At 34.5% G+C, this 12,084-nt stretch overlaps 1 protein-coding gene across 2 annotated transcripts in view; it reads right to left on the reverse strand.

Moving 5' to 3' along the window:
- The window catches only part of FBXO8 (F-box protein 8), a 22,399-nt gene that overhangs the window by 6,193 nt on the left and 4,122 nt on the right, over nucleotides 1-12,084 (reverse strand). The window contains exons 2-4 of one of the 2 annotated variants that reach the window (XM_065694669.1): nucleotides 10,614-10,950; nucleotides 8,228-8,354; nucleotides 668-786 (exon numbers count right to left, since the gene is read on the reverse strand). In XM_065694669.1, coding sequence (XP_065550741.1) covers nucleotides 668-786; nucleotides 8,228-8,354; nucleotides 10,614-10,942 — 575 coding nt within the window. In that variant the 5' untranslated portion in view covers nucleotides 10,943-10,950. Of the gene's footprint in view, nucleotides 1-667; nucleotides 787-8,227; nucleotides 8,355-10,613; nucleotides 10,954-12,084 lie in introns of both variants that reach the window. The other variant, XM_065694678.1, reaches the window with a different exon arrangement.

Genomic DNA, 12,084 nt, shown 5'->3' on the forward strand with positions numbered 1-12,084 from the left:
CAGAAGAGGATTCCTCCTGGAAGCACTGCTGTCCCTCTACTCTTCCTGTTATTATTCTCCTCCTCTTTCAACTTTTCTTAAACATGTTGATGCTCCTGTCTCCTGACACTGCACTACCCCAACCTGAGGGTATCCTGGAGGGCAAGAGAAAGCATTGTGGAGGTAGAAGAGCATGCTACAGCAGGGAGAGTGTTCCCTAATGCAGTTCATGCTGTCTCCAAGAGGATGCTCTACTGGTGGGTGTTAACTTCCATTCAAGAAATACCAGACACCCAAATAATAGATGATTCAACATTAGTTAAAAAGCTACCATCACTTGGTAAAGTGCAGCAAAATATCTATAAAATCTGAATGTCATACAGCGCAAAGATTATCCTGTGCAGTTTACATGCTGACTATAACTTCAAAACAATTCATGTCCAGAACTGCAAAAATGCAGAAAAAGCACAGGATGTGATATTTACTTGTTATAGATGGTATTTTCAGGGTTTTTAATAAAATGTTACAGTTAATAATACTTGAACTGAGTAACTGTTCAGATTTAGCAGCAGCATTACTTAGTTGCATTTACACATCTATAAAATTACATCAACACAAGCAAAATATTGTTGAATGGTGCAGTACATTGAAAGTGAATAGGAAATGTCTCAAGAGAAATTCAGATTACCTTTCATCAAGGTAGATTCTCAGCTTCTTCCAATTTAGTGTTCTTGTGCAAAAGATAAACTTAGCTATTTCTTTTGGTGAATCATCTAGTATGCCCTTGGACATAAAGTAGTTGACTCCCTGAGATAAAATAAATGTATGTATAAATAGGCTTAATCTTCATAATGTGTTTAAGAACAAGTATTGTGCTTGGCAGTGTATGAACTTAATCCTACTAATTATTTAATTTGTTTTTTGGAATGATTCTTCTTTCTCAAAATCACATTTCAACATGCATAATAAACTCTAAAATTATAAATCAAATGCAAACAAACAATTTATTGTTATGGTTGAGATTTTACATATACTCACAATAAGAAATTTAAAATTATGAACCCTATAGCAAGCATGTCAGCTCTTTATTAATTTCTTTGCAGTGTAGACTAGTATTTTGGTTTTCATACTTTTGTAGTTGTATATACAATGATGCAGGGTCCACAACTTTTAATTTCTTAACTTTTGTAAATAAGAAAATCTTAGCCATAATGTGTTCAGTCTTTAGTACCTTACATTAAAACATTAATGTTCTCACATGTATACAATGTATCACATTCAAATAGATGCATTAAATGCATTTGTTTAAATGTGAAATAATGCAAATAAACACAAGCACGCGGATTTCAAAGCATAGGTAAATATCAACATATATAAATATGCATACACAGAAAAAAAGAACACTGTGCCTAACAAAAAAAAAAAGTTAAAAAAGATAGAACTGTGTATACTTAATATTATGATTTCCAGAATTTTCCACACTTTGCCAAGCACACATTTCTCACGGAATACACATGCCAAATCTAATTTAAAAATATTCCAGTGATCTTCTGGATTCTTTCTGTTCATTGAAATATCCCAAAGCATAAAACTATTTTCCTTATGATCTCAGAAATCAACACCAGCTTAATGGATTTTTAACATGTTCACATTTTTTAACAACAAAAATCTGAACCTGAGAATAACTAACCAACTAGTTTCAATTCAATTTGGCAGGCGCTAGGAGTGGTTTTGAGCATTTGTTACAAAGAAGTGTTAACAATACTTAACTACAGTATCTCTTGACTATACCACAGTATTGAAATAAAGCAAAATGTGTAGGCCAGTGAATTTTTGCATAGGATAATGTACGAAGGCCACAACATAAGTCACCTTTAAAATACTCCTAAGATATTTTTTCATAAATCTTCTGGTATCAGGCTTCACAATATTTTGCAAGTCTGCCCTTTTAGTTTACATTACATCTATAAAGATGTAGGGGCAACCTGTCATTCAGTGTATAAACTGACTTCCCAGTGGTCTTCAGTTTTGCTTAAAAAAGAAATAAAGGACTGAGTGCAGGTTTGGAAAGTTGTTTTATGAAATGGATTAGTAAAGCAAAGTCTCAGTTTTATCAAGCAAAAAATAAATTAGAATACATGCTTAAGATATTGGTAACACAAGTGAAAATCCAACAAACACCTGTAATGTTATCTGGTTTTCCCAGTCCATATTTTTTGCTTATATATTTATAGAAAATAGAAGTTAATTAGAACCCTTTTTTTTTTTTTTTTGGTTAAAAGAATGTTATAGAAAATAAACTAAAAAAAAAAAAAAAAAAAAAAAGGTTTTATATAGGCAAGACCAAAAAAAGAAAAATCCTAGCAATTTTAGGCCCAGATTTTAAAAAGAACCTCCATTTAGGACCGTAATGAAACATGTATTTCATTGCAAGCTTACATTTAAGTCCAAACTACATATTTAACTTTGTCCATAATATGGATGGTCAACATATGAATTAGAGCTAAATAGTAAACTAAACTGGGAGATCAAAATGAACATCAACTGTGCATTAATTCCTCAAGTATTCTGGCAATTTATACAAGACTAGCAGCAGAACATACATATATACCCTTTACATATATCCTCACTTAATGAGACACATTTGCTTCAGTAATAAGTATTTGCTTAAGGTAATACAAACTGAAGCCTGGAAAGGGAGTCCCGGTAATATTCCTGCTACAATTATTTAACATACACCTCAGCAACATATCCGGAAAATACCTGGCATGTCATACATGAGGCAGGATAAAAATAACACCTTCTTTAAGACATACGGTGAGCTGGTTTCACTGTGACAGTAAATGCCATAAGTAATTTATTTCACGCATTAAATTTTATCTCAAGGTACAATCTTCACCTGATAGCCTAACCACGTCTTTGCAAAGCACTTTTATTCCCTGTCTCTAATTCCCAATCTCTCCCCTCAACGCACATAATGCTTAAAAGTATCTTTCTCTGTGAATGCAGTCTCATTATTAATTTTCCTCATCTCCTTCACAAATGAAAAGGGCATAAATAAAATATACTTCAGCACATGACATCATTTTTAGGTGCCTTTTATTTTTTCCTCAACAACCACAAACACTTTGCAACAACAGAAATCTGATTTCTCTTTAAAGTCCTTAAAATTTGGCTCACAGCAAATGAAATTTATTTACAAGACTTACGGCATGTCATCAAATCAGCTTTTTGTAACACTGTAAACACTGCCTTGAATTCCTCTCAGAACCTTCACTTCAAATAAATCACTTCTGGTAGCCAAAATGATCATTTGTGGCAGGTATGCTAGCTGAAGTAACTAGTTCTACACATTATTAAAATCGATGCCAAGATTATCAGTCATCTGGTCATTCTCTTAGGATACATGTGACTGAAGTCAGGTTGGCAGATCTGTGCCACCATCTACCAGGTCTGAAGAGGTGTTTATAACACTTAGGAATGAGCACACACATGGTATGTTCTTCTAATTCTGATGTAGTGGAAGAGTAATTAGGTGAACAGTACAACAGCCAAGATTTCCAGTAGATCTGCGTCTGCCAACTTATATGAGGAGCCTGCTTGTCACTATAATGTTCTTAACATTAGGGAATTAGGAAAGATGCCTTAAAGATACTTTGCCTTTGTGGCAAGAATGTTATCACTGAATTTCAGACAGCTCTGAATAAAACTGCCATGCATTGAAGTGTTGATTTAAATTATCATATGCAAATAACAATCATAATTATAGACTAATAGTAACCAAAAAAGCCATTTGTTGTATTTCAATGTTATTTTTACAGTTGCTCATTTTTTCCCAGTCACACAATACTAGTTTTACCAACCTATTCTGCTACAGGACTGACACTCCTTGCTTACTTTCTACCTGTTCCTAAGAAGTTTTCCATTAATTTATATCCATACAGGATATGTAAACTAAAAAAGTTTTATTTTTCAGAATTGATTTCATTTCTGCATTGGTTTTATCCTCTGCTAAGAGCACTTTCAGAATATTTTAATACAGCAGTCAGTATTAAAATTTTTGTAGTTGTCTTTGCCATCTCTGTTTAGATACGTACACAAAACAAACCAGATATTTTAAATTATTCGCATGGAAATTTTGGAATCAGCATTTTTCTACCCATATACATGATTTCTCTTTTTAATATTTAAATGGAAGTGTTGCAATGTTCAAGTTGGAAGACACTGAAGCTTTTTACCCAATGCCTATTTAAAAGTAGTGCAAAAAAATATGACATACATTTGTCTACGGCAACAAATTTCACATAAATGGTTGTACACATGCTCAATTTGTTTAGTTTAAAAAGTTTTAACAGGTGAATCAGGAAATCACTAGAAAGTATATTAATATTCTTAGGCAATTTATAATTCTGCAAATTATATGCTTTCACATTTTGGTAGGATAACAGATATCAACATAAAATGCTGATTTCTTTCTAGTCTCTACTGTATTAAAAAAAAAAAAAAAAAGACTATTTTGATCACCAACAAAATTAAAACATTACTAAGTAAAAGCTCAGGAAACAGGAATTCAAGTTTATACACTAGCTTAATTATTTAGATAAATTATTTAGGGCTAGTACGTATCTGGCATAGTAGGGCCTCAACTGCTAATTGGGGCTTCTAGGTAACACCAGCATTACTAGTAAACAGTAATTAGACATGTATGGTATTACTACTCCCATTTTTCTAAGGAAATGCAATATCTTAATACATTTCATGGTGCATTTCCTGAAGCAAAAGACACAGTACTGATGTCGTATTTTCCAACAGAAATTTTTGTAATTCTTAGTTCCTAAGTTACAAATCAAGTTGCTGACAAATGTGGACACCATATAGAACATCACATTACAAACTGTGTCTCTTTCACTGTATGTCTTTAAAATACAGTCTCAGTGATACGCAGTTATGATGGCAGAAATCATAAGTAGAAATATTTCTCCAGTTACATGGAATCCATAGCTAATAATTTACAAGATTAAAGTTCTCTGACTTTAATGTAGAGTTTTCAAAAGGTTTCATCTCTCTGGTTCATTCCACCTTTCCAGATAAATCACACAAAAGAACATCTTTCCTCTACGACATACACATACTTTTAATATTCGATAAATCAGTGTATCTCAAAATCCCTACGAAATAGGCTAAGTTTTCAAAAAATTGGGCTAGAAATATACACTACAGTAAATATTCCATCATCTGCAGACTATAATTAAAAGTCAGGTAAGGTAGCTTTATGCATGTGGCTAACAATTCCTTTATGATCAAGAAGAGGTCAGAAAACTGACCTCCCTAACAAAAACTAAGGGTAGTTGGTAACAAGTAAGAGAATCGGAAGAGTGGAAAGCCAGCTTTAGTATAAGCACTGTCTCACTGTACTTTATTGTTATTATGCTACGTAAAGGAAATCCTGACCTCATTTAAGTCTGAGATTTCAGTACAGTTCAGATTCCAATAGATCCATAAAAAAAAGCTATTAAACAGCATGAGTTAGAATCATTATCATTATGTAAAACAAAACAAAACAAAAACCCAAACAAAAAAATCTTTCCTGACCAATCTTTCCACCTTCAGTTCCAATTTTAACTACATAACATAGCTCTATGTAATAAACTTGACAAAATATCTTGTAGGGAATTAGAAACATATACAAAATGTTGAGAAATAACTTCTGTTTGCTTACAAATTCCAAGTCATAAGCATGTGAGGTATGAAATGAGCACTGCATGAGAAACACTTCACATACACCATACACTGTTTAGAATAAAATACAGCAGAGAGACCGTGAAGGCAGATTGAACAACATAATGTTCATATTCAAGTGTTAATACTAACACTAAACCATCCCTCCTCCCCAACTAAAAAAAACCAAGCTCCAAAATCTTGGCTACAATGGTGCTGCCAATATGAAAAAAACAAACCAAATACTAAACAAAAAAACCAGAAACACCAAACCTAAAACCAAAACCAACCAACAAACAAAAAAAAAGAGAAACCAAACATGCAGTGGAGATTTTAGCTTTTTTGTTTTAGATTATGTGTAATGTGATTAGGCACATCCTTTCAGCAGAATGTGAGCACCTGCTATGTAATATGCAAGCTCATGCACACAATCCGTACATTAAATTACAGCAGATACCACAACACCATGCACACAACAATGGCTAACCAGAGAATCCTACCACAAAGTGTGTAGATGCTCTTCCCTACCCCGTGAGCCACCGCTAGCTCTGGAGCTGTTGCTGTGGAGCCTGGTTACCCATTTTCATGATATGGGAGGTGTCCTTTGGAGAATCTTGCTCCTGTGGCTGTAAGTATTCCTATTTTTATAGTAATTTGATCAGGTCTGTTATCAAATGTAAAGCAGAGTTTGGCAGGAAATTCGGAGATGCAATTTGTAATAGTGGAATGTCATGTCATATCATATATTCCAGTCACAGTGTCCTTACAATCATAATACTGCCAATACCACAGTTGTGAACAATACAAGCAATAGTATTTGTGAATTCTCCTGAAACTCAGGCCCTGAATGATTCCTACCAGGCTATGGTGCTCCACAGGGAGAGAGGAACAGAAGCCCTTAGGAGGTATCCTGAAGTTCTTGTCTCTCATTAGGACTGAAGCAGGCCATTTGTACTACTATTGTACAATATACCATAATGAAGCCAGAAAAAGAAAGTTTAGGATAATAAATTTAATAACTAATTTAGGTATACTACAAGGTAGCTCTAATTTGCAGATCTTGTAAAATAATGATTTTTTTATCCAGTGCCTTTTGTGAAGACTCCAAATGCTTTAAACCTGCCAAGATTACTTTAAATTAGACTGGAATACAACAGCATACTATAAATGAAGATAAGTGTAAAAAAAAAAAAAACAAACCAAAACGTTAAAGCAAATTGAAAGACAAAGTGAAATTTGGGCAGACAAAGCTGTTGCCAACTAAAACTTGGTATACTCTTAAAAACATTTAAGTTACCTAAATATTGTGTTTCATTTAGAAAACTTTACATTTACTACTAAATTCACCAAAATCCTGCTGAAAAATCAATGCTAATCACTCAAGTGGCACTTTGTATCACAGTTCAAGGCAGAGCTCCAACAGAGAAATTACAAATATTGTAATTTGTGACTGATAAAGAGTAGTGATTATCACGCAGAATATGAGATAAAGCAAGAATTTAAACAACATGACATTACTGTAATGATGCAACTGTTTTATTTATTTCACCCTGCAGTTACACGTTTGTGTTTTTTGTGTATCAGCAGAGTGAAATATTTCCTCTTAGAAGTGTACCTTTTCATGTCTCTTAATCCTCTTCCTACTTTGGATTTATTCAATTACCACTTCCTTCTCTATGTGCAAATACATTCAGGAAGTTAACACTACTTTTTGTTCAGTACTATGTACCACCTTTTCCTAGGAAACATGAAGCAGGAGTCTGGTTTTCTACACAAAAGACCCTCTTTGTCACTTGGGCATTAATTGCATATCTCCCAGGCAAAAGCTGTCTACTTTCAAACTCTTTTCTTCTTTGAAAGGTGACAAGAGTGAAAGCAGAAACTGACTTTCCCAGTTAGTTTCATGAATTAATATATGGAAACCTTCTAGACTGACATGGGGTATTTTTTGAAAATAACTATGTTGTTACACACTATAAAGAAAGATTATGTTAGCATAATAAACACCCACAGAAATAAAATCAAACTGATCTTTGGAATAGTTCATAGTATTATTTTCATAATATTTCAAGATCTGCTCCTTGATAGTGGAAATACTTAAAAAGCTCTTACAAGAAACCATAAATTTCATAGAAGTAATTTGTGTTACTTTATACCTCACCCTGCTATAACTGATGTGGGAACAAACTAACTCTGCAGGCCTATTATTATTCATTTTAAATTCACCACTATCTCTACAGTATAGGATACCTGTCTCATTCCTAAGTCAGTATGAGGTTATGAATTTCTGGAATTCATAGGTCAGACCACTGTACAGAGCGCTTAAGAAGCAAGCCATGTTAATGATGTGCACAGGTACCATCTGCAAAAATGATCAGGATAGGGCTGTAACTTACTATTAACCATTGCTATGTTAAAAAAAAAAAAACCCAAAACAACTATTAAAACTTAGCTTTTAATACTGCTATGATTATAAAACAACAATCACAATTATTTAACTGTTTACTACTATCAATAACAGTTCACTTACCTCATCAGGGTTGGCATTAAAGGTGAGACTGCCCTCATCTAGCTGCATATACAATTTTCTAAAAGAAAATCCTAGAGGTGGATTCTTATTGTATATAGAACAGTGACCCCAAGTGGATTTGCACAACCTATGAAAATAGAATTAGTCTATTATCAAAATTCCTTTCTGTATTTCATGTATTTTACAGAAGCAAAATGTAATCAAGACTGCAAAGTCAAATACTCAAATTACAGGAAAAGTTAGAAATGGGTTGCTCGTTACACTTAGTTGTTAATCCTTTTATATGTGTGTTGCTGAAGTTTTCAGTTATATGATTATTGTTTTCTTCTCACAGGTTTTGGGGTATTTGAGTGCAATCTCAAAACATATCCCAGTAGGTGGCATCATAACGACATCCACATAGCTGAGACTTCTGTCACTTCTAGTATTTGAACAGTGGGTAACTGTGACAAGTTGATCTGCAGCAGTATGACAGATTAAAAAATTGTGCTTCTTTTCCTGTGCCCCAGTTGTACAGCGAGTGGGACACCACATCTGCACAAAATTATGCCATTAATTTATCGCTTTCCTTGATTGTCCTTTTCCACCCACCTGGCCTCTTTCCAGTCTTGACCAGTTCTAATTCTTCAGTCCAGCCCCATTCCTTTATATCTTCCATTACTTCTCACTTTCTTTCCCTCTCATCACACCCTGACTCCATATCTCTGTTTCATCGGTTTATGTTCATCTTGGTCTTTTTGATAACACCATCTAAAATTGCCTTGAACTTCCACTTCCTGGGCAATCCATTTGTTATCTAGATTCCTTATTGAACTGGTAGTTCTGCTTCAATGCATCCGTTTTGTAAATAATTAGCCACAATGTTTAGAACCCAGCAGGTAGCTACTGAGGACATGGAAGTGACTTTGTTTTCAGTTCAGGATCCTGGGTCTAATTTGGACTGAATTCAGAACTGCAGCCACAGGGCTTGCCAAAGCCTAAAATCAAACATATCCAATGCATACGCGATGTTGAAAACTAAGATATCTATAGAGATTATTCAAATTGAATCTTTATTAATTTGCTAAATCCGGACACATTTTCATTAACAAAGTGTATACTCTGAACTGAGTACTATTTGGGAAAATTTTACTAAAAATGATTGAGCTATTTCCCAGGATGAACTCTGTGGAAAATATGTTATTTTTTTTTTGCCCTTATATGTTAAGAATATATACTATATACAATTAAGAACCTCTACTATCTTTGGTGCAGGGAATTTATTTGTATTTCGTGTGGGTTTTTTATACCAAGAACTGAGTAAAATACAATGGATACCGACATAAACTTAGAAGCTTAGCAGGATCTTCACTAGAATTCCTGTTTCCTACCAAGAAAACAGTCCCCAACAGCAGAACAATTGTGACTAAGAAGTTATAATTGCATTAACCCTATTGCTGAGTTCATAAAGCATGATAAGAAGGGAAGCTGCTTAATTCAAATGCGGAGAGGCAAAGAAATAGATGAAGGAAGAGACGTAAAACACAATGAAAGGGAATTAAAAGGGACCTGAACAACAACCCAGCAGTAATACTTCTTACTGTCTGTTAAGTTAGAGGGTAAGAATATATTGTGAAAAAAGATACAAGTTCTGCTGACCATCTACTCTAAAAATAAGTATGATTTCATGAGTCTTTCCCAGTGTTGTAAAACATCAAATATAAAAAAAAATACTTGTAATTAAATTTTGATCTTATACTATTTGGTAGAGCATTTCTGTATTTGTTTCCTGGACATACAAACTCTCCATAAGTGTATAAATGTCTTTCAACCGTTAGACTGAAGAAATTCCACCTGACACGTGTGCAGGACTGAACTTTTCTTTCCCCCTTCCATCACTACCTTCCATCACTACCTTCCAAAAAAACCCATATATACACTTCAGTTGCACTAAGACAAGCATATTAGATGAGTTAGAATCCCTTTCTACCTGGATTTCCTGCTGAATAGGTTTGTTTGATCAAGCCAGATATCTGTTTGAAGTTCAGAGAAGTTATAATACATACACTTGAGATGTGCTTTGAGCTAATATCAAAGTGAAGATAAGTCCTTTTCTTTTTCCTCATGATATATCAAATGAGTGTGCAGTAATACACATGTATACTTGTACCAAACACACTTATGTATGTGGTAATCTCTGTTACTACCCGACAGTAATTAGAAATTCAGAATAACAAATTTTTAAACTATATTCATATTTCCCCTGTGTCAAATCTCATTTAACTTAGCAAACCTTTGCTACAGTTACTGTGACAAAAAGCACATACTGAGACAAATTTAAAATCTGATAATTATTTATATTTATGTCCAGGTGATTTTTTAAAATTTATTTACTTATTTTGCTTACCCTTGCCAAAGAAGCTCATCATTAGCAAGATCCTGCCAGACGCATGAAGCTAGACAGAGATCAGTTGCATTCAGGTATGACAAAATGGTAAAACTAAGCTCTGGTGGCAGCATTTCCAGGTTAATGAATCCTTCTTGTTCTTTAGTTTTTCTGGTCTTCAACAGGTGGTAGATATCAATGCCTCCTTGGGCTTGTTTGCGATGGCTTGTATTGGAAACACTGTTGGTAGCTATCCTCCTACCATGTTCTCTGGTAAAATAGCCTTGTCCACTGTATCCTTGGTGTTGCAGTTGCTGGTTCCTAGCAACTCTCCAGAGTCCCTGACCCATCTGCGAGCCTGCTGGACATAAAACCCAAATTAAATGTTGCCAGCTATTTATGAATATTTGCAAGACAGACTCAGCACACACTGGAAAAATAAAACTGTAGGACTGATCTGAATAGAAAAAAAGTGAGTTTTGTCAAAGTTATGCGGACAATATAATCTGTCTTCAGTGGAGCAACTGAATAAATACTGAAAACAAACCCATAAAACCTGATATTTTTACAAAAGCTTTTGTGCTTGAAGAGTTATAAAATTAATACTAAGCTTCTGTGAATAGTAACAAACATTATCTATGTCCTATGCAAGTTAAGAAGCCTTAACCTTCAGAACATTTGGAATTATTATCTTCAAACTTCCTTTAAAATGTAATAAAAATAGCTTATGTAGAGTCAGTGAAGTGCTATAAAATGTAAGAAGATATAATAATGTCCTGAATAGCAAGAAGCATACAAAATTAGGCTGCGACTGACATTAATACAAAGTTTAAAAACTTCAATGAAAATGCATTAAGGATTCATTGTTTCTTGCAAGTTTCTTGTTTCTGAGCAACTCGCCTGGGCTCAGCTGTAGCAGCTATTTTTCTCCTTAATAGCTGGTGCAGCGCTATGTTTTTGACTTTAGTCTGAGAACAATGTCAATAACACAATAATGTTTTTAGTTGTTGCTAAGTCATGTTTATTCTGATAAGGACTTTTCAGTCTCTCATGCTCTGCCAGTGAGAAGCGGCACGGGAAGCTGGGAGGAAGCAGAGGCAGGACACCTATCCAAACTAGCAAAAGGGGTATTCCATACCACAGCACGTCATGCCCAGTATATAAACTGGGGGGAGTTACCCGGAAGGCCCAGATCGCTGCTCGGGTTTGGCTGGGTATCGATCGGCAGGTGGTGAACAATTGTATTGTGCACCACTTGTGTTTATTGTTTTCTTTTCCCCTTTTAGTTTTATATTCTCTCCCCCTGTTATTTCCCTTATCATTATTACTATTATTATTATTGGTGGTAGCAGTAGTGGTTTTGTGTTATACCTTAGTTACTGGACTGTTCTTATCTCAACCCGTGGGATTTACATTCTTTTGATTCTCTTCCCCAGGGGGAGGAAGGGAGGGGAGTGAGTGGCTGCGTGGTTCTGAGTTACTGGCTGGGCTT

The sequence above is a fragment of the Lathamus discolor genome, chromosome 1, assembly GCF_037157495.1.
Source record: "Lathamus discolor isolate bLatDis1 chromosome 1, bLatDis1.hap1, whole genome shotgun sequence".
Classification (NCBI taxonomy): Eukaryota; Metazoa; Chordata; class Aves; order Psittaciformes; family Psittacidae; genus Lathamus; species Lathamus discolor.